Genomic DNA, 27,958 nt, shown 5'->3' on the forward strand with positions numbered 1-27,958 from the left:
AAAAAAAAATCCAGCTATGAAGACCAAAAAAATGGCGATGAAGGCCAGAATGATGTCCAAGTCTTAAAAACCTACAGCTCTGATACCATGACACGAAATATGGGATGAAAAATAATAAGTTTTGTCTATTAGATTGACTATACATAGTTTATATAGGAGATTACAAGAAAAGAAATAGGAAACAAGAGACATAATAAGAAACTAACTTATTCCTAAATCATAAAACTATCTATTTACAAAAATAAGAAACTAATAAAACTATCTATTTACAGAAATAGGAAACTAACATAATAGGAAAATAATTCTCCTATTCTATTTACAGCTCAACAGTAATTATTTTAAAGACCTTAGTTTTTATTGGATAGGTTTTCAGGAAATTGTTAAGTATAAAATGCAATTTTTTATTTTTTTTGTCGAAACTGCACCAGACCCACAAGAAGAGTATTCTTGGTTTGGTTTGGATAAGTCTGGATCCAAGAGATCCAGGTTTTCAAAATTTCAGCTGTCTTTATTAGATAAGCCCATTCACTTTGTTTCTTTAGTTAATCATATTTTTTCATCAGAATCCTCACCTCTGCATTTAAACATCTATTTTAAATTCCCAGAGAATTTTTCCACAAAGAACCCTTGTTTTTCCATGAAAAGGCCTTTCAAGTGATTTTTTCAGTTTGGGAAACCCCTGGATGTATTCAACTTATTCTGTATGATGTTACTTTTTTTGAACCAGATCCAGTGGGTTGTTGGATTGGAAAGTGCTGGGCCTTGGAGGAGTTTATCTGTGTTTGGTATGAGTAGTTGTACATGGAAGTCAGTAAATTTGCAAGGTAACCTAATCAAGGATATGTGGCGTTGGGCTGCATATAGATTTTCCTGTGTTTTCATTTTGTATGGCGCAGGTATTCTCAATCCTTTGGGAAAATGCTTTGGGCAAATACAACCTTGGAATAACTCCATAGGAACCTCTTGCCACCTTAGCTTCGAACCTGTTTGGCGCTCTTAATGATAATTATTTGAAAGAGAAAAAGGATCAATTTCAAAGACGAGTTTGGAATCTGCTGTTCTTTGTAACAAAATGACCAATTTAAATTGAACAGGACCATGTCCATCTCAAAAATGCATTTACTTCATTTATTTCTAGGCTAGAAATGACTATGTAAATAATGGGTTGATATAATAACAATAATTGAAATTCTTGCTTTCCACTTGCACAACTAAAAAAAAAAACACTTGTTCATAATCAAGTGTATTTTTCAGTTGTTTCAGTTACTTCTCTAAACCTCTATTAACTTTATTTGTCTAGCCAAGAATTTGTTCTATTTTTTTTTTCTTTTCTGTGAGTTAAAATATGTATATCTCATCTCAGTTTTTCTTTCCACTCTTTTGCTCAGGTTTTGGGGGATTTTGATGCATCAAAATATATAACTGAAAGGAAATGGGCGAATGCTTCAGATGGCACTCAAATTCCTCTATCAATTGTTTACCGAAAGGATCTTGTGAAACTTGATGGATCTGATCCATTACTTCTTTATGGCTATGGTTCATATGAGGTAACTTGTTATTTTGTGGATTAATTAACTTGCTTCTACTTGTGCCAAGAGGATTTACTACCCTGTTCCTTGAGATAAATCATTTTTTGGAGAAAATAAATAAATAAATAAATAATAATAAAAACGAAACTAATGTTCCTTTAATTTTCAAGTGTTTTAGTGTTTCCAAAGATCAAAATTACTGCTTTAAGATTATATATATATATATATGTACGCATTACCATGTCACATTTTTGCAATTTCTTATCTAGAGAAGAATTAACCATTCCACCCTGGTTTCTCATACCTATGGCTAAATTATTATTTTTGAGGAATACTTTACTTATTTTTGGCATAATATATCTCTGCTTCTGTCCATTCTCGTGTGTCTCCTATTCGGGTGCTTCAACAACCTAAAAGGATTCAGCTTCCTTGGTCACATTCTTTGAGCACTTTTGTCCATCCTTTCTTATACAACTGTTGCCATATCAGAAAGGGTTTTCAGTTGTCAGAAAATATATTGATAAACTAGTAAATGCGATAATTGGACAAAACATTTCCATAATTGTTTCATGTTAATATCCCTTGTTAAGCATGTCTACAAATTGGTGTAGTGGCATTAAGAATCTTGTGTTGCCAACAGATTTGCATAGATCCAAGTTTCAAAGCTTCAAGGCTCTCTCTATTAGATCGGGGTTTTATATTTGCAATAGCACACATTCGTGGTGGTGGTGAAATGGGGAGGCAGTGGTATGAGAATGGGAAGTTGTTGAAGAAGAGAAATACATTTACAGATTTTATTGCTTGTGCTGAGTATCTAATAGAGATGAAGTTCTGTTCAAAGGAAAAATTGTGCATTCAGGGAGGAAGTGCAGGAGGGTTGCTTATCGGTGCTGTTCTTAACATGCGGCCAGATTTATTCAAGGCTGCTGTTACTAGAGTACCTTTTGTCGATGTGGTGACAACAATGCTGGATCCAAGCATCCCTCTTACAACTTCTGAATGGGAGGTCAGTTTTCAACCTAGTAATTTCTTTTAATTATTAAATTACATATTAATTCTAATAACAGTTCAGATCTGGATTTTGGTACCTGGGCAAGGAATTGAATCACTAATTGACAATTCTGGGAGGTTGATGCCCAACTTTGATATATTGGAGGGTAGTACAGTTGGTCTATATTGTCTCCCATATTAACAGCCAAAAGAGAAACATTGGCAACTCAATTGATCATTATCTAATCTTTTCAAGCTTTGGTTAGGAGACCTTTTTTCTGAGACCACTCTTTCATGGATGGCCCAACTTTTCCTCCTTTATGGTACATCGCCACATGTGTGGGCTTGTTGCTCATTTGCTTTAGTGAGTCTATATTTATCACCAGAGTTAAAGTCAATTCTCACCTCTTAGATTCTGATTTAAACTCTTAGCTCTTAGAAACTTGGCTCATGGGCTGAGAAAGTTATTTTGATTGACAAATGTATTTGAAGTAGGCGCTCTCTTGCATGTTGATGGGCTCTTCATCTATTTTCAGTGAAAATTCTGCACATTTCTGGACAAATGCCTGCCATTGTTAAAGGACCCTAAAAGGATTGCATAAACAAAATTTCATTCCAAAATACTGCAGGTCCTTATCAGACATGCTGATTTCAATTTAATGTTCTTTCATTCACTACATTTGATTCGAGTACTTTGACTGCCTGGGTGGACAATTGCTTAGTAAAAAAATATGGTGACATGGTTTGTATGTTGAATTGTGACCCAAAATGGTTGAAGAAAAGGGTGACGTTATACCAAGAAGTATGCGTGTACCCTTATCATCGTCACTCTTTTGATTCCAAAAGTTGTTCACATTATTTTCAATCCTTGCAATCCATTAATCTTTATTCTTGAATTTGAAGAAATTGATTGTCTGATTGAACATGAAGTCAACATTTTCCTGTGCAATTGCAATTGCCTACTGGTAGTATAAATGAATTGGATGCAGATAGGGGTACCACATTTTTTTCCCCCACCAAATAGATGTGATGTCTGAGGCGGAGTTAGGGTCCATTGTGTTGAATATAATATATTTATAGTGTACAATCTTTCTTTCCTTTCTTAATATAGGTCACATATATGGTAGTTAGTTCAATCTAGCCTTGTATATATATTTCTCTATTGTAAGAAGTTAATATATGAATGAGAATTACAGTTTTCTCTCTCTCTCTTTCAACATGGTATCAAAGCCAAGGGAGAAAACTTTTCACATCGGAAAAATTGATTGGTAGTGAGAATTATCTCTCCTGGTCAGCGTCCGTGGAACTCTGGTTTATGGGACAAGGTTATGAGGATCATCTTGTTACACCTGAGGATGCTATACCTGATGTTGACAAAGTGCAATGGAAGAAAATCGATGCACAATTATGCAACGTATTATGGCAATCTGTTGATCCCAAAATTTTACATCATCTTCGTGCCTACAAAACCTGCTTTAAATTTTGGACTCAGGCTAAAGGATTATACATGAATGATATTCAACGATTTTATAAGGTGGTTTCTGATATTGTTCATGTGAGACAATAGGACATGGATTTATCTACTTATATTGGTCGGATTGCGTCTCTTAAGGAGGAGTTCTTAACTTTGATGCCCTTCACTAATGGTGCTGAAGCTCAACAAATACAAACTGACAAGTTCTTTATGGTGTTAACCCTCATTGGCCTTCGTCCAGATTTTGAGTATGTCCGAGATCAGATTCTTGCTAGTCCATCAATACCATCATTGGATGATGTGTTCGCTCGTCTCTTACGCCTCTCCTCTACTCAGACCTTGTCGACTGATGGTTCTTCAGATTCATTTGTATTAGCCTCTCAGACTAACTTTCGAGGAGGACATAGTGGCAATCGGGGTCGAGGACAACGTCCTCAGTGCACCTATTGTAATAAGCTTGGTCACGAGATCGTTGCTATCAGTTACATGGACGGCCTCCTCGCACTGTCCACATTGCTCAATCATCTGATCCTCTGCTATCTCGACTTGACTCCGCTGCGAGCTCCACATCTCAAAGTATCACCCTTACTGGTAGTGATTATGATGTCTATCTCCGATATCAGGTAACCACATCAACTTCTGTTACTTCTGTTGCTCAGACCGATAATGTCTCTGTCTGCTTTACTCAGTCTCCTTCTCTTGGCCCACGTATTCTAGATTCTGGAACATCTAATCATATATCTGGTAATAAACACCTTTTCTCCTCTATTACTACTACCTCTGTCTTATCTACTATTACTTTAGCTAATGGTTCCCAAACTATGGCTAAATGTATTGGTTTGGCTCATCCTCTCCCTTCCCTACCTCTCCATTCTGTCCTTTATGCCCCTGAGTGTCCTTTCAATCTTATTTCCATCAGTAAAACAACTCGCGCTCTTAACTGTTCTATCACTTTTTTTTATAAATCTATGATCTTGCAGGACAGGAGTACGGGGAAGACGATTGGCATAGGGCGTGAGTCTCAAGGCCTCTATCACCTCACATCACCTTCATCTCCTGTAGCTTGCATTTCCACCGATGCTCCTCTTCTCATTCACAGTCGTCTAGGTCATCCTAGTCTCTTCAAGTTCCAGAAGATGGTCCCTCGTTTTTCCACTTTGTCGTCGCTTGCGTGTGAGTCGTGTCAGCTTGGGAAACATACTCGTATCTCGTTCCCAAAGTGTTTGAATAATCGGGCAAAGTCTCCTTTTGAACTTGTCCACACTGATGTTTGGGGTCCGTATTGAACCGCGTCTACTTTAGGATTTCAATATTTTGTCACTTTCATTGATGACTATTCAAGATGTACTTGGTTATTTTTAATGAAAAATCAAGTTGAGTTATTCTCTATTTTCCAGAAATTTTATGCTGAAATCCAACACAATTCAATGTTTCTATTTGAGTGTTACGCAGTGACAATGCTCGGGAATATTTTTCTACACCCTTTATTTCTTTTATGTCCCAACATGGGATCCTCCATCAACCATCTTGTGCTCATACTCCTCAACAAAATGGGGTTGTTGAACGTAAAAATCGACATCTTGTTGAGACAGCTCGTACCCTCCTTCTCCATAGTCATGTTCCTTTTCGTTTTTGGGGGGATGTTGTTCTTACAGCCTGTTACTTGATTAATCGTATGCCCTCATCTATATTACATGACCAAATCCCTCATTCCCTCCTTTTTCCTACCCAACCTCTTTATTTTCTTCCTCCTCGTGTCTTTGGTTGTACTTGTTTTGTTCATACTCTCACACCTGGACAGGACAAACTCTCCGCCAAGGCTACGAAATGCATCTTCTTGGGATACTCTCGACTTCAGAAGGGCTATCGTTGTTATTCCCTTGACACTCATCGTTATTTTCTCTCTGTTGATGTCACCTTCTTTGAGGACTCTCCATTCTTCTCATCCTCTGAATCTCTTCCCATTTCTGAAGTATTGCCACTTCCCTATATATCCCCCCCCCCCTTCAGATGCGCTCTCTCGTCTTCTTCAGGTTTATCATCGTCGACATCATGTTGTTGCTCCTCCTCTCTCTTCAACTGAGGTACCTGAACTCACCTCCTGTCCCATCGAATTCTCCTACCCCGACCCTGTCATCTACCGACCATTTGCCTATTGCTCTTCGGAAAGGTAATCGATCTATTTGTAATCCTCATCCTATTTATAATTTTTTAAGCTACCATCGATTATCTTCATCCTATTCTGCCTTTGTCTCTACTTTATCTTCTGTTTCTCTTCCTAAGAGCACTAATGAGGCACTTTCTCATCCTGGGTGGCGACATGCAATGGTTGATGAAATGGTTGCTCTGCACTCCAATGGCACATGGGATCTTGTTTCTTTACCTCCTGGTCAATCTACAGTTGGATGTCGTTGGGTCTACACTGTTAAAGTTGGTCCTGATGGTCAGGCTGATCACCTTAAGGCCCGCTTGGTTGTTAAAGGTTATACTCAGATTTATGGTTGTGACTATGGTGACACATTCTCTCCTGTTGCCAAGATTGCTTCTGTTCGCTTATTTCTCTCCATGGCAGTTATGTGTCATTGGCCTCTTTATCAGTTGGATATTAAGAATGTTTTCCTTCATAGTGAACTTCTCGAGGAAGTGTATATGGAGCAACCACCTGGTTTTGTTGCTCAAGGGGAGTCTAGTTTAGTGTGCAAGTTACGTCGCTCTCTATATGGCTTGAAACAGTCTCCTCGGGCATGGTTTGGACATTTTAGTTTAGTTGTTCAAGAGTTTGGAATGCTTCGGAGTGAAGCAGATCATTCAGTTTTCTATCATCATAACTCTTCAAACCAGTGCATCTATTTGGTAGTTTATGTGGATGACATTGTCATTACAGGCAGTGATCAAGAGGGTATCCAAAGACTAAAGCAACACCTTTTCAATCACTTTCAAACCAAAGACTTGGGCAAACTCAAGTACTTTCTGGGACTTGAAATAGCTCAATCCAGTTCAGGTGTGGTTATGTCACAAAGGAAGTATGCCTTAGACATCTTGGAAGAAACAGGTATGTTAGAATGTAAACCTGTTGACACTCCTATGGATCCAAATGTCAAACTTGTACCAGGACAAGGGGAGCCTCTAAGAGATCCTGGGAGATATCGACGACTTGTAGGCAAATTGAACTACCTCACCATCACTCGGCCAGACATTTCTTTTCCTGTGAGTGTGGTTAGTCAATTTCTACAGTCACCATGTGACAACCATTGGGATGTTGTGATCCGCATTCTTCGATATATTAAAGGAACACCAGACCAAGGTATGTTGTATGAAGACAGAGGTCATACCCAAATTGTTGGTTACACAAATGCAAACTGGGCTGGTTCACCCTCAGATAAGCGTTTCACCTCAGGGTATTGTGTTTTTATTGGAGGTAACTTAATGAGTAACAAACAAGATGTAGTGGCCAGATCAAGCGTCGAAGCTGAGTATCGAGCTATGGCTTTGGCAACATGTGAACTCATATGGTTGAGGCAACTCCTTCAGGAATTGAGATTTGGAAAAGATGAACAGATAAAGCTAGTCTGTGACAATCAAGCCGCATTACATATTGCATCCAATCCAGATTTTCATGAAAATACCAAACATATTGAAGTTGATTGTCATTTCATTAGAGAGAAGATCACATCAAGGTGTGTTGCTACAAGTTTTGTTAATTCAAATGATCAACTAGCAGGCATCTTCACTAAATCTCTCAGAGGTCCTAGGATTAAATACATTTGTAACAAGCTTGGTGCATATGACATATATGCTCCAATTTGAGGGGGAGTGTTGAATATAATGTATTTATAGTGTACAATCTTTCTTTCCTTTCTTAATATAGGTCACATATATGGTAGTTAGTTCAACCTAGCCTTGTATATATATTTCTCTATTGTAAGAAGTTAATATATGAATGAGAATTAAGGTTTTCTCTCTCTCTCTTTCAACGCATTGGATGTGTTTAATATGGAATTCTTGTATGTATAGAATGTGAATAAATCAAAATTTCATTTCAACATGGACAATTATACATATCTGATGTACACGTGTATGTTAAGATGTGGTATATACATGACCAGAACGTAATTCATATGCGTGTATGGTTGTGTTCTTGGGGTATATCCTATTTTTATTCGAGGATTAGTGGCTTATTGGATATCAGGTTATGTTTTCACTTGATCTTCAGGGCCAAAAATGAGCTCAATGGTTAATTACAATCATAAAACTTATCAATGTGTGTGTTATATGTTAAAAAAAGGACGTAGTGGGTTGATATTATCATTCAGTTTTATGTTAAAAAAAGGATGTAGTGGGTTGATATTATCATTCAGTTTTTACTCCTCTCAATATGGTTAGGTAAGCAAAATTTTAGGGTTTGATTTTACAATCTTTCAAGGAACTGGAATATTTTTATTGGACTTTCATATCTCTACCAAACTGGATGTTTACATTGTCCCTGATCAGCCTGAACTATCTGAATTGAGCCTCTTCTTCAATATCTTAACCAATTTTTAGAGGCTGCATACAGGCCTTGTGATATTTTCTTCCATGTAAAGTGTGGCTGTGTTATGATGATAAATGCAGTTAGAGTCAGATGTTGTCTTGATGATTATTTTTGTTTGCTGCAGGAATGGGGTGACCCTCGGAAGGAGGAGTTTTACTTCTACATGAAGTCATATTCCCCTGTTGATAACGTGAGCAGCTTCAACTTGATGGCTTTTTTTTCTTTTTCTTTTTTTTATTTATTTTTATTTATTTTTATTTTTTATTTTTTTTGTGATGTCTATCAGATAAACCAGGCACCCTACAATAGCCAACTTTCACCATGATTCATGTATATTATTGTTGCAAAACTTATATTCTTAAGGTTCTTGTTCTGACCTGTAATCTTTATTTGCACAGATTAAAGCTCAAAATTACCCAAAGATTCTCGTGACAGCCGGTTTGAATGGTAAGCATAATTAACACTTTGTTTTTATAAGAAAATTAAATTTTATTGATTGAAAAGAGTCATACTTTTGGTTTGGCAATTTCAGTTTCTTCATTATCAGTGCAGGTAGTTCTGTCAGTATAGAAGCCTAGTAGAGTGGAGTGAGGAAAAATGCTGTGGTTGCCTTTGTTTCACATGATGCTGCTTGAATATACATACATAACAAATGGCTCCAACCTGGAACATCTATAAATATATTCTTCTCTGAGCAATGTGATATCGTATGTGGATAAATGGGTTCTTGTTGTTCATTAGTTTTTGCTGGGCTGATCAAATAACATCTTTTTCATTTTGTCCTTTTGTTAATAGATTGTTTCTGTTTTTTATTTTTATTTTTTTATGTATTATTTCTGAAGTTATACTCTTTTACAGGCCCCCTTATATTGATGTTTCTACCCATTTCTAAAGGGACCACCAATGACCATGCCCTTAAGGTGGAACTTTATAGTACCTAGTCCAACCATTTATTATTTTGGCTGACTTAAACAAACAATGCATCAGATAAGGAATTTTTTATGCTGATGAGAGGAAAACCAATCCATGGAAATTTTATTTTATTTAATATTTTTCATTTTTGTAGTAGCACAGAAGTAGTGTAAGTTTGCATTTATGTTGGTTCTCCTTGTGGTAACACATTGGATGAGACTTTTTGCTCTTTATTCTTTTATCTTGTTAAAGGTAAACAAGTATTTTTACTTTATGTACTTTATTCCCCTCCATGCTACTTTGGACACCAGTCTTTTATACTTCCAAACACATTTTATTTCATTACTGCAATTGGCAAGTTATCTTATGAATCCAACTATAATCTATTCTATGTGGTAGTGTCTGATAAACATTTGATGATTTATGTGTTATACCACCATTATGTTCTATTGCACAATTAAATATTCAAATTTATAAGAACTTCAATGTTAGCTCAAAGTTTGAGAATTCTTCAGATATTCAAAATGCTAGTTGCCATGTCATTAAGTTAATGCCTGGGCATGTGAGCTCAACAGAATATTTTGATTCACTACGCAAAATAATGAGTGGTAGCTGATTTTACTAATATGGTTTGGACACGGAATATGAAGGGAGGATTGCATGTCTAGTTCTGGTTATATAATGTAAGTATTCCTTTCTTTGTATTTAATCTGAAAAATGACATATTTTGACAGATCCACGTGTCATGTATTCGGAACCTGCTAAGTTTGTGGCAAAGCTGAGGGATATGAAGATGGATGATAATGTGCTGTTGTTTAAATGTGAACTTGGTGCTGGACACTTCTCAAAGTCAGGAAGGTAGTTTATAATAACTTGCTATTCAATTTTAATTTATAAATTTAATTTCTGAAAGTGGGTTCAAAGAGTTTTGATAAGAATGCATTGGTTACAGAGATAAAAAGTAAGATCTTGCATGGCTTCAAAAATCTAGAAATATAGACAGGAATAGCATGAAGGCAGCTCATAAAAGGGTTAAGCTGTATGAAAAGGAAAGACAAAATGTTCAAATAGTTCACTTTAAGAGTATTAATTCCAAATTATTTATCAAATGAAGATTGGAAAAAATCAGACATGATATTATTTTATATTTTATGTGGAGGCACACACTTGCCATCATGGTAGGAACTGTACTTTACGTAAGTCTTTATTTCAATGCAATTCTCCTCTATTCAAATTCTAGAATTATAAAATGACATAAAAATGAAGTCAATAAACTAAGCATCTATTTTTGGTCTAATACCAATTCTTAGTTAGCTAGTTTGTCTCTCTTTCCCAAAAATCAGCTTATATATTTAGTGATTAACATCGTCTCTAGGGCAATTCTTGAATCATAATTTCAAATGTTAGTTAACTATTATTTAAGAGGGTGGTTGGTGATGGTCCTCTACCTTTTGAACTCCCTAATAATTTCCAAGGCGATCAAAACTCATATATACACCTTTTTTCTTATTTTTTAAATTGTCTAGATTAGCTAAAATCTTGATTGGTCAAGGATTATCAAATCAGTTTGATATCTCCCCATGAAGGATTCTACATATGGCCAATTGGATGGTCCATGTTCCACAACTTGATGGATAGACTACCAATTAGACATCAAAATCCATGATTTTTGGATGAATATATGCATAATTAAATAAGCTTATCCAATCTCTCAAATGTTTGAGTTTGCAGTTTTTTTATTTGTTTTAGATATTTATGTAGATATAAAAAATATTTAATGGATTAAATTACACTATATTGTTCTTCAAGATTGTAACTCCTTAGCTCAACAAAATTTGGGCTTAGCAAGTGATGAATCATACATATTGAACACATGACATGTAATTTCAAAGGGTGACACATGACAAAATTTGGAAGGCTACAAAATTAAGTCTTGTGAACAGAAATAAATCAAACAAGAAAATTAGAATTAAATATTCTCTTGTTAACAAATTTCCTAAACAATTTGCTCTAGCTAAACTTAGATTGATATTAGTTTGATGTTTCCAACTCAAATCCAACCTAACCTATGAAACATGTAGTCCAAGCAAAGGTGATGAGGGCAGTGGTGAAGAAGGAAGGTGATGGAAGAAGCAAAGGTGAAGAAGGTTTCGCTTCTCTTGGTGGAAGATGCTGGTTTAGAGTAGATTCGAAATCTTTTGAGATTTTGTTGGAGTTTGTAAATGGTAAGACAATGGGAAAGATTGTAGAGAGGGGGTGGGATTGTCCTCTTGGATTAGATTTAGGGAAAAGAGTCTTGCTAGGCTTTTGGAGGGCATGGAAGACTGTTCTATAGGGAAGGTGAAGAAGCCTTTCAGAAGGGTGTGGAATGAGGGTGGAAGGGGCTGCATACAGTTGCACAGCAACAAAGCTGGAAGATTCTGACTCTGTTCAACTGTGTATAGAGGAGAAAAGGTTCTCTCTTGTTTTCCCAGAGGGTAATGTTTTCCAAGGGGGTTGGAAGATCCTTGCCTCTAAACTCAGGAGCATTGGGGTTATCCCTGAGTCTAGGCCTGTGGAGGAATTTAAAGAGCAGTTTAAGCTCCGGGAGGAAAAGGGTGGTGGCAATCTGCTAAAGCCTGTGTCCTTTGCAGAGGTGTTGAACAGAGGCAAGAGGCTTTTGGGCGATGCATTCTGGATAGAGAGTGAGACAGGAGGTTTTTTATGTAACCTGGAGTCCCTTAAGAAGTGTCCGGTGGGGAGGTGGGACTGTCATTCAAGCTGCGTCATAGTTTTGGACTCGTTGAAATTTTGGGCTCGATATTCTTGGAGTTTGGAAGGAGACTTGTAGTTGTGTTCGTTGGGAGGTACTCTCATATTATTTAAGTTTGAAGATGTTTCGGAGGCTAAAAAGGTTTTGCTTTTGGGGTTTGGTTTGAGGGCAAGAGGCTGCAGTTGGACTGGTAGAGGCCAAATGTTGGTTGCCTCAGAGAAGATGTTTACTACGGTGAAGGGTGAGGGTGGTAGGTTTACTAGCTTATCTGTAGGGAAAATAACTTTTTAAATTTTAAGAGGTTGGGTGATGCTTATGGGAGTTTTGTGATGGTGGGCGTGGAGACTGAGGAGAGACAGCACCTGAAATGGGCTGGATGACTTGTTCGCTCCAGTGAGAGAGAAGCCAAGACAGTTGATGGTTGTGGAAAGAGAAATTGTTTTTGCTATACAACTGTTGTGGGAAGCTTCACCATGGTTGTCAAGGGTGGCTTCCAAGCAGTGTCTTAGAAAATCTGAGGTTAGGGAAGACTAGGAGGGAAGCTCATACGCTGCAGGGAGAGTGGAATGGGCTAAAAGGAAGCATGCAAGTGAAGGCTAGCAGTTCTGTTGATGTGAGGGAGAGACATCTCCCACAAGATAAGTCAAGTAGGACTTTTTCAAACCTAGTGAACTGCTTAGAGAATAAGCTCCTGGGTCTTCTGTGTTGATAGGGCTTAGGACTTCAGAAAACTTAGCTGGGAGTGTAGGGAGCCTTGTCTCCCTGGTCTAGTCCTCTAAGATGTCTGAAGGGAATCAAACGAGGCCTCCTAAGTTTGGGCCTTGTCTTATGGACTTAAGAGTGCAGGCCCATTAGTGGGCGGCCTATGGTTAAGTTTCCCCACAGCCCCCTTGTCTTTGGATTGGAGTGCTAGATAAATCCTTGGAGTCTCCTTTCGACCCCCTCATTTAGGCGTTGTCATGATGCTGGGTCAGCATCATGGTGCAAATGGAGTGGGTTTCGGGAGTCGAGGAAGTCCTCATGATAGAAGCGGCAAGGTTAGAAGGTAGGTTTTCCTGCTACCTTCCTCCTTCTTCGAACGGGTCTCCCTCTCATGGTGTCGGGTAAGTGTGTAGGGTAGGGTGGGGCCTCCCTTAGGGTTTCCAGGTCATGGCCTTTAGTCGTTAAGTTTGTTGCTCCAAGATGGGAGGTTGGTGGATCTCACAAGAAGCGTAGAGAAAGATTCCTCGTGTATGGATGTGATGACTAGGGCTGAGGAGTGAGAGGCCAGTAAAGCAATGGAGGCTTGTCGTGTTTTGAAGAAGGAGAAGATTGGCTATGTTAGCCTTCCTGATAACTTAGTCATGCTCAATAGCTTTTTGGGTTTGCCAGTGGCGGGGGTTGAAAAGAAAATTAACTCCCTTATGAGGAAAATGGAGTCATGAAAAGGTCGTAGGATTAAGCTTGTAAGGGGGAAGAGGAAGTCGTTTTTGGATGCTCATTTAGAGAGGGAGATGCGAAAACTGGAATGCCCAATCAATTACAACTGTTCTCCTCTCTTAGTCAGAGGAAAAGGGTGGGGGGGGAGGGGAGGGGGTGGGCGGGCAGAAGGATCTTAGTTCCTTCATTATGAGCCTGCTTTTTTTTATTTATTATTATTATAGTTTGTTTGCAGGTTTTTGGTTTCAGAAGGTCTCAGGCATGTTTTTTGTTTTGTGCTAGGCTTTACAAGTCTTTTTGCGGTGTTGATGGTGTTTTTGTGCTAGTCCTTCCCACCAGGGAATGTTCAATTGTTCTTAGGGGGCCATGGTTTGGTGGTTTTCAGGGTGGTTGGTATTTTCTCTTCCCTCTTCATCTAGCTAGCCTTTGCGCGTATGTTGTATACTTCGTGTGTACTTTGATGCGCCTTTTTGCTAGCACTTTTTAATATATTCTCTCATTTACCCATTAAAAAAAATCATAAATAAAGGAAATAAATCTTTCAATTGAAATCAAAAGAGAATTAAAAATAAATATTCTATTATTGGCAAATTTTCTAAATGAAGTAGACAAGTTACTACAATGATGAAGTAGCCAAATTCTGTGAATTAAGTAATTAAATCTTAAGGATTCTAAATTTAACTTTCTAATTTCACCTATAAATAATGGTGACTTCCTTCAATGGGGAGGATTGGGAAAAACAACTTCACATGGAAAAAGGGACTTCACAAAATATCCTTACAAGTGCGAGAAATCATAGAAGCACATTACACGTGTTCTTCATCATTCATTCGGTAACAAACCACTTTACACCCTCAATTGTGATCATCCTTTGGATTGTGATCAAAGTGAATGAATCAGAGGAAAAATATTCTTTTGTAAAGAATATTATCACAAAGATTGTACCTCACAATTATTTTAATACAAAATTTCTGTTCGCATATTTTTCCTATAGTATTACTTCTTTTGCTAGACTCTCAAAATTTGAGTACAATTTCTATCTACATTATTCCCAATCTTCTTAATTGGCATTCAATCTAGTGGTATTCTCCATTTATGTGAGCTACTTATTATCCTACCTCACTACCATGAACCTTTTGACTGCCCATTTCTTTTTGAAACACTGGGTTTGAACTGTTGTCCCCGTGTTGATGCTGTGAATGATCTTCATTGTAGATGAAGAAAGCTCTCCTCTAATGAAATTAAATTTATCTCCTGTTGGGGTTGCATTTAGATCTGAATGCTCCTCTTTTTAATGCACTTACCTACTACCTGCTGATCAACCTTCCTATGCCGAGAATCCTGTCCATAATATTCTCTCATATTGTCTCCCGCTTGTCATTCTGCTGATTTACCCCTTTCCTGAAGTTCTTGGATCTTCTTCCATATTGTGTTATTAAGTAGTGGAATTATGCCAGGCTTCTTGACCCCCACCTTAGCTGCTTTCTAGTGTTGGTCTGTTGATTGTTGCCTTTGACAAGAAAGAGGCCTAGGGTTGATTTTTCTTATGTTGAGCTCCGTTGTACAAGTATTTCCTGCATATTTTCTATTTGTTAAGCAATTTTGTTGGGTGCAGATTTGAGAAGCTCAAAGAAGAGGCCTTCGTAAATACTTTTGTACTCAAGGCTTTAAACATGGTTCCTACCCTTGGCCGTGTGCAAAGCTGATCAGGTCATAGAACATGCTGCTGATTATATAATGTTCTCTTGACAAACACGGTCAGCAACATCTTACACAGTGTTGTGTTCATTACATCAGGAATAATCTGAGATGGAAATAACTTTTGGAGAAGAGATGGAATTACACCTTGGAGGGATTTCTTTTGGCAGGACCACAGCAGCTTAGGCCTGATTGTTGCTGGAATCAACTCTTGATAATTCATATATATGGTCATGCATAGGATGTGTTTTTCATAGTTGAAACCAAGAGCATCCATAAAAGGCTGGAGTTGTTTATTAAGGTCAAAAGATATGGGAACGCAGAAGGTGATTTCCAACTTATTGGTAAATGTTATTCTCATTTATGTTTTTAACAGTCTCTCTATTCTATAGGGGTGAAGAAAATTGGTAATTTTGGTTTTACATTTTTGAGTTTGTATTGCTGTGTGGATGATTAGCAATCACATATTCTCACAACTACTACTATTCATTTCATAATCAACTAGATGATCCTACTATTGTTACACTGGTAGAACAGATCCCCTTTTTTTTTCACATCCTACCTGACTCTAGGGTATGAAACTACTAGAATACTGTTTTCCTAATTTATGAAACAACTGATTTAGTTCTGGAACTTAGTCAAGTTTTACTTTCTATATTAGGATTGAATCACAATTTGTAGCATTATTTGTTTACTTGTGGATGAAAGCAAAAATCTTTGTGCTTGTGTTGTCTTCCATGCTGCATATTACGGCACATTGTTTACAGGGGGAATGATGGTTATAGGGCAGATCCATGCTTTATCTGCATTCCTACAAAATGGATTGTAGTTATAAAATCTTCGTGACCGATTTCTTGGCAAAGTACTCAGAAGTGACGTGAAAACCAGCAGCAAAAATAGGCTTTATCTCATGTTTCTAGTTACTCTTTCATTGTCAAACTCATTCCCTAAGCCTTACCATTTTGAAGTTACTGAAGTGAAGAAGAATTGATAACTAGGAAAATTAGTAGAAATTGGGGACCCAAGAAAATGAACATTTAACGATTTTTTTTAGGAGGCATTTTTCATACGGTCTGCTGATATACCCAGACTAGTTATCTATAAGGGTAGGATGAAAAAATGGCTCCTGATCGTCGAAGGCAACCAGCTAGGCTTTTCTCTTGATTTGCCTGAGTTGCTGTATGCCTTTTCACCTGGTTGAAGGCAAGTTTGATCCCTGTAACTCATTGTTCCACGATGGGTCCACCGGAGGAAACCGATACTCATCAGGTTTCAATGACAATGCAAATTCTGGCAATGCTGGAGCCATCTGCATGATCCTGAAAACAAAATCATTCAGCATAAACGCACGTATTATAAGTAGCATATCCTATTTAATGTCTAAAAAGATTGAGCAGTGAAGCACAATTGAGACTTAAACCAACTTCTTGAATCAATATCAATGGAGAATTGTAGGGTTTGCTCAGCCGCATTTTTTTTATAATAGTTCTTAAAACTTAGAAAGCAGTTTTTTTTATGTCTATTCTATGTGAAGGCATTGTGCTCTTATGCAAAATGCAATGTTTTCGGTGTATTTTTTGTATTTTCAAATGTTTGACAAAACGGAAAAAAATAAATAAAAATACCTGAATTTTGTTTCTAAAAAGGTCATCCTATTTTAAGATTTTCAATCTAAATTTTTTTCCCAACGGATTTTTGTAGTAAAAAAAACTGTTTTCTATTTTGAAGAGTAATTATCGCCTAAGCCCTTGGTGTTTGGAGACTAAAAATTCCATCAATACTAACCAACTTACCTTTCATGACTGTATGGATCTTGCTTCTCTTTTACCTTGCTTGAAGCATCTTTGGGGAACTTCTCTAGGAGGTATTTAATCGTCCCCCAAACTGGTGGATTTCTGTAGGAAATAAAGTAGTTAATTAAAAGGAAACCCAATGTCCCCATTTTTTCTTGACAAAATTAAGTAGGAGTGTGTTTGTAGTGAAATAACAGTCAGTCAGCTGATACAGTGACGTATTTATGGTAAACAAAGTAGAATCTTCATGTAATGATCAATAGAGACCACCTTGATAAAGGAGGTGCCTCATTGAAGGCCTCACAGGCCTTCTTGCTCTCTCTGAGAAATTCATCTGCTGCTTGTAGAGCGGTTGCAGCCATTGCATGAGATCTTTCACTGTTCCCCTCTTCAAGGATTAAACTATGATAATAGTATGCAGCAACCTGACATATGAATGGAGTTATTTGATGCATCACACTAGTACTGCAAATCTGGGTTTAACAACTAATTGACTGCAATCTAACAACTTAATATAACGTTATCGGGTCGGAAACAATTTTCATATACCATTAGCTCTCTTCAACACATCATAATTGGTACTGACAAATTCATAAAAGATCAGCTTAAGCATGTTGCTTATTATTCAACTACCATAATATTAAGATCATGCAAGGTTTAGCCTATGTCATCTACTCAAAGAACTCAAGTTGTACTGTCACCCTTGTTGCCATGCTGTCACCTACATCGTCTATTCAACTACTGCATGAATAAGTCTAGGTAGATTCACCTCATTCCTGAGCTATGCCACTCTGTTACTTTATGCCATTTCCCAAAATAAACAGCCTTCTATCTTTACTTTGTAGATTCATTATCAATAACATGGACCAAGTACAGTAGAACAGAGGAAGCATAATCAGCTTACAGTTCAAAAAGGTTTATAGCATAGCGTCTAAGTGATGGTAACATGGTCAAGAATATCGTGAGATAAACCATCAATATGTTGTAAAAATGAAGCATGATATACCTTGGATTCAATATACTTCCAGGTGACAAAAAGCTTATGCTTTTCCCCCCATTCATTTGCTAGTGGAAAGTCGGTAATGGTTTGTTGAGCCTGCATAAAATAGCTTGAATTGATAGACTTATATTCTCAAATCACTCAATTTAGGGTTAGAACCAAGAGAACCCACAAGATGTATGAGTACTTAAACTAAAGTTAACAACCAACTTTTGAGAAGAATGTGTAGGAATTTATCCCAAACTCCCATTTTAACCAAGCTTTTTTAAAGAAGTTCACTTGTAAGAAAGGGATCGCATTCCATCTTCAAAAGAGAACAAATGTTTAGGATCTGTTGGGCCATGTTTGGAATGTTGGAATAGAGAATAGGAATGGAAAATTAATTCCATTCTCTTTCATTAATGTGTTTGTATTGTTTTTTAAAATGGGAATAGAAATAAAAATTTCTTTGTTATTATGTTGGAAATCAAATCTTACTCTTACTAAGATATTGATTCCTCTCTTCTACATGGTAGAATGATTCACCTTCATTGATTGCATCCTATTTCCATTCCTATTACCACATACCAAATGCACCCTTATTGGTTATGGGTTGGAGACTCCATTGATGTGATACAGATGGGACCATAAGGTCTCCACAAGATTTGTATGGTACCCCTGGGTTTGGGTGTCTGATATTAAGGGCAGGGAATGAGGTTTAGTTCAGAGCTTAGCCTTTTACCTGATGCCAATATGTTACCATCTCACATGCGAGCCTTCGCTTTACTGCTGTTGTAGCTTTAACACTATCAATTGCCATTCCAAGTTGAATATCTACACCCTATATCATATAGAGCAAAGACATTAAGCTAAAGGAGTAAAAGCTTTGTTCATATGCAAAATTTTATCATATGAAAGTAAGTGATACTAGAAACCTTTACTAGGAATGATTCTTCCTCTCACACTCATTCTGTTCCGCAAAGCATTCATGGTTCTATTTTGAGATAAATGACTTAGGTTTATTTGATATCTCTAGGGTCTACATGTCTAAAGTTCCCATATGTATGTGGCCTCATCGCCACAAGTGGAGGACAGACAGGTATGTAAGCAAGTAAATCACGGACAGCCTCCTTTGGGCCCTCCTGCTAAATGAGGTTTTGATAATATGTGGGACAACCAATTTTTCTAAGTTTGAGTTGCTTGTTGGACAACCAATTTTTCTACAGGTTTGAGTTGTTAGGAGTTGTGCTTGCAATATATTTATGTTATCTTACAGTTTTGCAATAAAAAAGATCATAAAGGATGGCATAGGTTCATATGTTTCAAAGGCAACAGTCAGATGCCAAACCCGAAAACTACATAAAGAAAGATTCAATAGAAATGAATCAAAATTCAACCTGACTGAGTGCTTGCAGGCAAAGAGCTCGTAGCACACCTTCTGCCAGGTCCAATGGTAGATCTTTCCTACAGTAAGTGATTCCAAAGTTAATTAGAGCCTTCAAAGAAAATTTTTGGAAAAATTACATGAAAACTCCAGAATATTTCAGTTTGTAAAGTTTTCAGTAAGAAGTCTATCAGCAAACCTGAGTTCAGGTGGGAACTGAGGGAGAACATGTTGGATAGCAAAATCTAAATATCCTGCTGCCTTGAGAAAAATATCGATGGAAGCTCGTCTGCTCTCTGATACAGGACATAAAAATGGTATTTCATATGAAGTGCAAAAGCAGAAAATGGTACAAGACATCAAAAGAGCAGCTGAGCAGCCTACAGAGTCCCCCAGCTTGACCAACCCAAACACAAAGAGCTCGGTTTTAGGAGCCTTAGGAAGCTAAATATCATGGACTTTGTATATCAGAAAAGCAACAACGTTGGTCTTCTAATAAAACAAAGGCATTAAGGATGAAAGATCATACATACACTTCACAACTAATACTCTCTAGGAGTGTGAATTTTCTGATTTTGGTTTCTGCTAGAGCACCAAATACATCATTGGGTCGAAATCCTAACAGTCTAAGCTCTTGGGTTCAATATGGTATCAGAGCTCTACTTAACAAAAGGTCTCTAATTATTTGGGATGCCTCTCATGTTAAGGAATTAAGCTGCACATGAGGAGGTGTTAAGAGCATGATATACAATAAGAGTCGAATCCTTACAATTTAAGCTTTTTAAGAGAACACTAATGGCATGGAAAACCCATTAAGATGGCAAAAATGAACCTAATGAACCTAATGAAGTAGAACAGTGAAGAACAGACAATTCTGTAAGTTCATTAAAACGTTCAAACTCATCCTAGGAAGATACCATTTTAGGATGTGTGTTTCCTCAGTTCATTATTACCAAAACTAACAAAAACTAAAGAGGAACCGGAGCACCATTCACAATATATCCTCACCTTCTGATAATGTTGACTGGTAACCATCAGCAGGTGTTTTGGGAAGAAGCAATAAGTTAGCCTGCAATAAGGATAGCATGGCCATCAAGTGCAAAACCGAGAGTACTTCATACCAACAATTTGACATGGCCGTCTCCTGAAAATTCAATCTGATTCAGACAAGGAAATTTAAGTAGTCACATGGATCAAGTCAGGGGTCCAGATGCTGGTGTGATGGTGTCTTACCTCTGTGTCATCTTCCTGATTTATCCAAACAAATTGCAATTTATGTTGTAGCTGGTGTGCTGAATAATGTGGTTGAGGAAACAATCAGAGTTCATCTTAAACAGGCGTAAACACCCAAAAAAAATTGAAGTCTTGGAAATCTCCCCTCAAAGTGGGGGATACCTACTTGGCTCTCAGCAAGGATGGGGTTTAGGAATAGCATTGGTGGCCTAACCATAGTGTAAAACAGGCATAACAATGCAAATAAAGGACTTCTAATACCAATAAAAAGATCGTGCGAGTGTAATGTAGCTCTGATCCTGTAAAAACAACTGAGCTTTTTTCCTACGAAAATTCATTATGATAATTTTGCAGACTATATCTTCTTCTTTGTTCCATTTTGTTTAATTCCTAGTCTCACTACCCAATCGTTTGAAAGAACCAAATTCATAGTCAGGCTAAATAAACTATGACCATGGGCAATCCTTCTGTTAGGAATAGTGGCCTTACTCTATTAAATATGCATCTTGCCCGTAGCTGCTAAGGAGACCAAAGGCATGTCAAGTGTACATCGAAGAACTTGAACTCAGATAAATCACACTTACGTAAAAGATTTTTCGTCGTTTTCAACCACCCAGATTTGACCATCTCATTTAGTTGACTTGTGTTTTCATATAAGAAATAGGATGACACTCCAATTTTTTGTTGCCCAACAGAAAACAAACTTAAAGTGGCTTAGGTAGAAGAATTCAAACTTACAGGCCCTTTCACATACCGTTTTGAGCTAGTCCCAGCAGAACTGGGAGGTAATCTTCAAGAGCCTGCTGAAGATCAGCCATGGCCGAGCCTCCTGCAGAACAAGCCAACCATGAAAATAGGGAAGAAAAAACTTATAACCATAGCCAAAAACAACCTACAGGCAACTCCACAACTAAACAAACCATGTCTTGTGGCTACTCTTCTTGATTTTGCAGGCACCAATCCTTCTTCGCCGGCCATCACCACAATTCTAGTCCTAAGAGCCGATAGGCGCTCCACCAAACTCCTAGACAACCCATCACCAAGTTGTCCAGAGAAGTCCATAGCTTTAGGAGTTCTCAATCCGGGAACAAACACAACAATCTCCCCAACATTTCTTGACCTCCTCCTTTTTTCCCTGGAATACTTAAGCGTTGATAACATGCACCCCATCTCATCAAAATTCAATCTCTGCCAAAGTGCCAATACAGCCACGAATTAATCCAAGAACCCACCATTTCTTCCCACAAATTAAAAGGTTTATATGCCATAAACTATACTAGTTTTCATAGAAACTCTCACAATGAATGCAGAAAATCCATAGAGCTAGTTCAATACCAAACAACACAGAAGAGGGCAATTGTTCTAGAGAAACCAATGCAAAGCCAGTTCTAATAACCCCCCAGAAATGAAAAGAAAATGGAACAATCAAACCAAAATATTTTCTGGGTTGTGATTTAACCCTAAATTCCCAACAAATCATACAAGTAAACAGGCCTTAAAAGATGCAACCAATGCAAACACAGATACAAAAACTCCCCAAAACTGCAAAGAAGATGAGCATCAACTCAAATCATTTTCTGGGCCTTTTGACTCAACTCTAGATTCCCAACAAATCACTGAAACCAGCATTCACAATTAATCACATCAATTCAATCTTCACACACCCACCTTGTTCTCCAAGGCGGGTAGCCCTCACAAAATCTCTCTGAATCTGAATCTGAATCTGAATCTGTGCAGAGCCACTTCACCAATTAGAAAAAGGAGGAGAACAAAGAGAATTTGAATAAGAACAAAAACGGTTAGTGCACATACTGTTCAGTTCGTTTCTGTTCTGGTATTTGGGTTTCTCATGCCAAGAAAAGTGTGGTGTCTTTTGCTTAACTTTTATGGAAATCTTTGCATTATTATTTGAACCAGATTGAAAGGTAGACAAATCTCATGCGTCACAGCACAGGAACCAAGAAACGTGAGGAGAAAGCAGACCCCCCCGACTCACATTTGAAAGTAACTTTTAAAAAAAGCACTCCGTCCATTTCCAAAATTCAAACTTCATTGAATGCAGACTACACCGTCCTCTGCTTTCTTTTGTCCTACCAATTCTGTGATACAATTTTCATCTTGTCTGTACACTGAGAAAAGAAAAAGAAAAAAGAAAGGCCCATTTATGATAAAGTAGAGTCATTAGAGATGCCATTGCCTTCCCTTGATGGGAAGTTCTACTTACGTTTTCCATCTGTTCATTCATTTATGCCTTTAAGCTTATTTATTTCTGAAATGGTTTTCTCTAATATATCTTTTTGTTTTTGTATTTTAGCTTATATATATACATTTTTTTTTATAACCAGGAACCTTTTATGGCCTAGTTCATAAGACTCTCCATGGGACCAAAACGTCGAGGTGCTGATTGCTCTGCAACAATCAACATCAGATAAATTCAGAATATAACTTTTTATTGGATATTTATTTAATGGTTGAGATTTTGTTACAAGTGCCAAATAACCCAAAAAGTAAAATTACATATTTGGTATGATACCCATTCAACATGGTAGAATTTTTATCTTCCTTTTGACTTTTTTCTTTGTTCTTTTTTCAATCATTTTGATAAAAAACAAGTAAATAAAAATAAAAGATAAAAAGAAGTGAGAAAAAGGTGAAAAAAATATTGATTATATTCGATCACTCAAATTTACTTTTCAGTATCAATTTTTCACAAAAAACAAAAAAAGATGATAAAAAGGTCTATCAAGAGCCATGTGTGATATAATTTTATTTTGGTTTTAGTTAGCAGCCAAGAAAGAAAGTCAAAATTTCATCAACTATAAAACAATTTCTGACGTGTCCCAAGAAATAGCTTGTGAAATAATATTATTTTGCTTACATATTAAGTTATTTTTTAAAAGTAAATAAAACAAACTTAGCCTAAATTAATAGAGGGAAATTCAAAACACAGAAGTAGGTGAAAAGCATAGCCTGGGGGAGTGGGGCATGCCAAATCATTCAATGTACTATCTATCAAGTGATCATAAATTTGGAGGTGCAGGCCAGTTTAAAATTCAAACTAATTTTCATGTTTTTTTTTCTTTTTTCTTTTTTAATTGACAACTCCTTTGTAAGAAAAGGGTTGTGGCCTAAACCACTTGGACCTCCCCACTCAACCTCAGGCTTAAAAAGGATGTACCAAAATGGAATTCAACCGTTCCAACCTCATTCATTCAAATGCTTATTTTGCTTGGTTTAAGTTGTTAATAATTCAATAATAAAATCTTTATTAATACCAGCATGGATATTGTTTATTTTAATATCTTCTTGGTATTTATTTATTCTCTCTCTACTTGGGTCAAGCTCCGAAAGTCCATTGGATGTGTGCAGATAAAATAGAATAAGCTTGTCAAATAAATAGAATTGCATGGGCCAATAGGGTTGAGGTGAAGTTCCCTAGAGAGCACAAAGTCTACACAAAAAACAAAAGGAAGAATGTAGATACTTTTAATATTGTTATGAAATAAGAAGGTTTTTATGATAATTTATTGGGATATACATAGGGTTTTAATTCAAATATTAATATAAACCTTCTTCTAATTTTCTATAAAAGGAAAATCTATTAATATAACATACTACCCTCAACATGGCTTATGGCCGAGAAAAAGCTCTATTAATATTGTCTAAATTTATTTTTCAGAGAAGGTGAAATGCCATATTAATTTATTTTTATTTCAATTTTCATTATGTGGTCTAAATTTACTATATTAGAATAATTCAAAACATAATCTATCACCACATATCAAACCTACCCTACCTGATTTCACTTTCCCTTTAATTAAGCATGTACTTGCTTGAACCCTACTCTATGAAACTAATTTATTAAATGGGTCCATCTCATCTTGTCTACTATTTTAGGGGATAAATGTTGCAATTATTCCAATTAATAAATAAATATGTTAATTTTTATAACATTAATAGGGAAATATAATATTCTAATTCTTAAAGAATTAAAAATATCATTTATGCAACTAATCCATCAGCCTCTTTATTGAAGTTATCACAAATTTTTTTGAATAAGTTTTGTTGTATGATTTTTTTATGATAAAATTAAAAATGTTTATGTATTATATATCATCCCAGAGTTAGCTAATTTGGATAACTTATTAGTAGAATCCAATCTTTCTCCTTATACAATAATAAAATGGTAATATTAAATAATTATTTTAAATATATAATTTTACATATTTATTATTTTTATTTGTTTCTTATTACAATTTTAACTTTTATTATGAAATATAGAAACATTTTCATAAATATTGTTATACTTGAATTTTTATGGTACAAATCCCTCATAAATTATTGATATTATATAATTGTGGACTTACATTTTTCACGTGTGTCCCCACTTGATAGTGTAACTTGCTCTTTAGGCGAAAATTTGCATTTTTATAAAAAATGGAGTTACCATTTTTTTTTTTTTTAAGGAAGAATAAAATAAGAAACTAAAACTCTACAAAAAATGACTCTTTAAACTTTTGAAAAAGCGTGTCTTTGAAAAACTTGAGTGTAAGTCTAAGCATCAAGTAGGTTATCTATTGAAAAGGTACTTTAAACATAACACCCCTCTAAACCTTAAAAAGATCTTTACTGACTAAATTGAAGGAAGTGTGACAATTAATTGATTGATTGAAGGTATCAAGGAAAACTAAAGGTGATTACCTAAATTCTAACAACATATTAAGCATGTAAAACAATTATTTCAAGTCACAAGTACAAAGGAGGGATAAGGTGCATACTTGGACTACAAATCAAGCGCTATCACAAGACATCAAAGTTATTTCAATATGCATTATCATTTAGATCAATGGATCAAATATAACAAGTCAAACAAAGAATAATCAAACAACCAAAAAAAACATATCAAGCACGATGATGCTTGCACATGAGGCATTTAGATCTATAGACTTAGAAGGTAAAAATAAGGGGCATACATGAGTAGCATATGTTTATTACAATGCACTCCCATAATGTTAAGGATGTTAGACTAGGTTACAATAACAAATAACAAGATACCTAATTTTAACATGCATGACATATGTATAATATAAAAGAAATAACAAGTGTCTATAGAAAATATTGCATATTCACAAGGAACATATATACAATTCATTGTTAAAGCTAAACCAATGTGCAAGAGAACTAGAAACACTAAAGTTAACTTTTATGTCAAACCATGTAGTAAGGGACAAAACAGTTGTAGTAGAAAGGGAAATCATAGTATTATTTTATCATGAGAAAAATCAAACAATATCCTCAATATGTCTACATTACAAAATAAAGTCAAAGTCAAGTCATAGTATGCCCAAAAACTCCAGATTAAATAATAGAGTAAGCGTTGCACAAAAATTTCATCATACAATCAAAATAGAAGGGTTCATAAAATAAATCCCAAAAAAAAAAATTATCTAGAAGGTGGATTTAATTACAAGAATTTTTAGGAAACATCTTCAATGTGTCTAGTTTATCATCCAAGTGGTCAAATAATCATTCAAGGCTCATATTAATTCCAAAATTATAAAAGTTCCAAAAGGACTAGAACTAATTAGAAAGCAATGGCATGCATCAACCAATTTTAAAAAAATAACCATAGGACTCCTAAAATCACACAAAAATACACACAAGCCTTTCAAAATGTCTAGTTTGCATAAATAATAATAATAATAATAATAATAAAAATAGAAGTCATGCAAAAAAATAAAAATTAAAAATTAAAACACATAAACATGTCATTTGTCCAGAATTAGTCCAAAGCACTAGGTACATCATTGAAAAATCAGATCTCATACTAGAGAAAATATATCTCAAATTTCCTATTCTTTAAATTACAAAAATTTTCCTTTTTTTTCATCGTGGGAATTTAAATGAGAGAAAGGATTAGAAATTCTTAAGAAAAGTTTCCATTTTCGGAATTTTGTTTTTCAAGTATTTTGTTGGAAGTGGCAAGGTTGTCATTTGGATTTTCATATTGTTTTTCAATCATTTTTTTATTTGAAAATTTGAATTTGGTTGTTTTGGATCGTGATGGTGTTTTGATTTGGTGCTTTAACTTCTAGGTAAAAACAACTTTTGGATTAAAGTTGTATTAGAATTTATCACAAAAAGAGAATGTACAGTTTAGTTATGTTTTTTTTTATGAATTTGTCTATTTTCAAAGACATTGCAAATGTGTTTGGTCAAACTTGTTTGGTCGCCGAGAAAATATGGTGAAAGAAAATGAAGTGTCATTTTGGAACTTAATTTTCATTATTTAAAACCTGAGATTCAACACCATTTAGCTTATTAGGTTGTCATTTCTTCAAAAATGAAAATCTTTGTGGGTAAAGAGGAACGAACGACAGGAAAGAGGAGAGATGGAGGGGTTTTAGGGTTTGAAATGAAAATGACTCTTTTACCCTCGCTTAAACAAGCCACATGGAGAACACATGCGCCTTTCGTCCAATACAAGTAACACGGCCACTCCAAAAATCTATGTTACATGTAATTATAAACTATGGAGGGTACATTGCTCAATTTTAAACTTGATGGGGCAATGTGCAAAACACGCAATAGGTTAAGGGAGTAAAGTGTAATAAACTCAAAAACTTTTGAAGATGATTTTAAGATAAGCTAAGGAAAAAGAAAGCTAAGCAATCCTAAACAATCGACAAAAAAAAAAAAAAAAGGATTTTCAATTTCCAACTTAAAGAGACAACCAAAAGAAAAAAAAAAAAAAAAACGAAGTCAAAAGAGACACTAACTTGAATTCCTTTTTGGCTACCTTTCATTTATGACCAATGAGCCATATCCATGATGGAAAAAATTCATTTTGACTCAACCGAAAAAGGCAATTAGAAAAACTTTCTACTAAAAAATGTTCAAACTCTAGAATTCCTCAAGGTGCATACAAAATAGGTATCAAGATAAAGAGAACCAACATGAAAAATTTAACCAAACAAATATCTAGAAATTTTAAAATCTAACTAACATGAAAGTTTAACTAAATATAACATTTAATGAATTTCTAAATGACAACCATCATGAAAATTTAGCCAAACATGCATTGAATGGATTTTTAAAACCTAACTAGCATGAGAATTTAACCAAACTAGTATCCATTGAATTTTTTAAAAGCTAACTAACATGAAAATTTAACCAAACATACATCCAATGAGTTTTTAAAAGACAACCAAAATGAAAATTTAACCAAACATACATTCAATGAATTTTTAAAATATAACTAACA

General features: G+C 35.8%; 2 protein-coding genes across 6 annotated transcripts in view; one reads left to right on the plus strand and one right to left on the minus strand.

Annotated features, from left to right (window-relative positions):
• LOC117923595 (protease 2-like) overlaps positions 1-15,933 on the plus strand; it is a 44,003-nt gene extending 28,070 nt beyond the window's left edge. The window contains exons 6-13 of one of the 5 annotated variants that reach the window (XR_004652649.1): positions 1,389-1,547; positions 2,170-2,535; positions 8,649-8,714; positions 8,923-8,971; positions 10,171-10,294; positions 13,890-13,996; positions 15,223-15,317; positions 15,405-15,933. Coding sequence is in view for 4 of the 5 variants with exons in the window: in XM_034841959.1 (XP_034697850.1) it covers positions 1,389-1,547; positions 2,170-2,535; positions 8,649-8,714; positions 8,923-8,971; positions 10,171-10,294; positions 13,890-13,996; positions 15,223-15,254 (903 nt within the window). In the remaining variant the exon portion in view is untranslated. Of the gene's footprint in view, positions 1-1,388; positions 1,548-2,169; positions 2,536-8,648; positions 8,715-8,922; positions 8,972-10,170; positions 10,295-13,889; positions 14,001-15,222 lie in introns of all 5 variants that reach the window. The other 4 variants (XM_034841959.1, XM_034841960.1, XM_034841962.1 and 1 more) reach the window with 4 other exon arrangements.
• A 283-nt stretch (positions 15,934-16,216) lies between these two features.
• On the minus strand, positions 16,217-22,537 carry LOC117923596. The gene is made up of 13 exons (XM_034841963.1): positions 22,507-22,537; positions 22,363-22,417; positions 21,615-21,882; positions 21,449-21,523; positions 20,695-20,753; positions 20,470-20,605; positions 19,661-19,757; positions 19,475-19,541; positions 18,820-18,918; positions 18,105-18,194; positions 17,369-17,523; positions 17,099-17,200; positions 16,217-16,624 (listed from the first exon to the last, which is right to left on the minus strand). Exons 3-13 carry the CDS (start codon positions 21,862-21,864, stop codon positions 16,495-16,497), a joined length of 1,260 nt encoding a protein of 419 aa, XP_034697854.1. The 5' UTR covers positions 21,865-21,882; positions 22,363-22,417; positions 22,507-22,537; the 3' UTR covers positions 16,217-16,494.
• Positions 22,538-27,958: the final 5,421 nt, after the last annotated feature.

This window comes from Vitis riparia, chromosome 10 (genome assembly GCF_004353265.1).
Source record: "Vitis riparia cultivar Riparia Gloire de Montpellier isolate 1030 chromosome 10, EGFV_Vit.rip_1.0, whole genome shotgun sequence".
Classification (NCBI taxonomy): domain Eukaryota; kingdom Viridiplantae; phylum Streptophyta; class Magnoliopsida; order Vitales; family Vitaceae; genus Vitis; species Vitis riparia.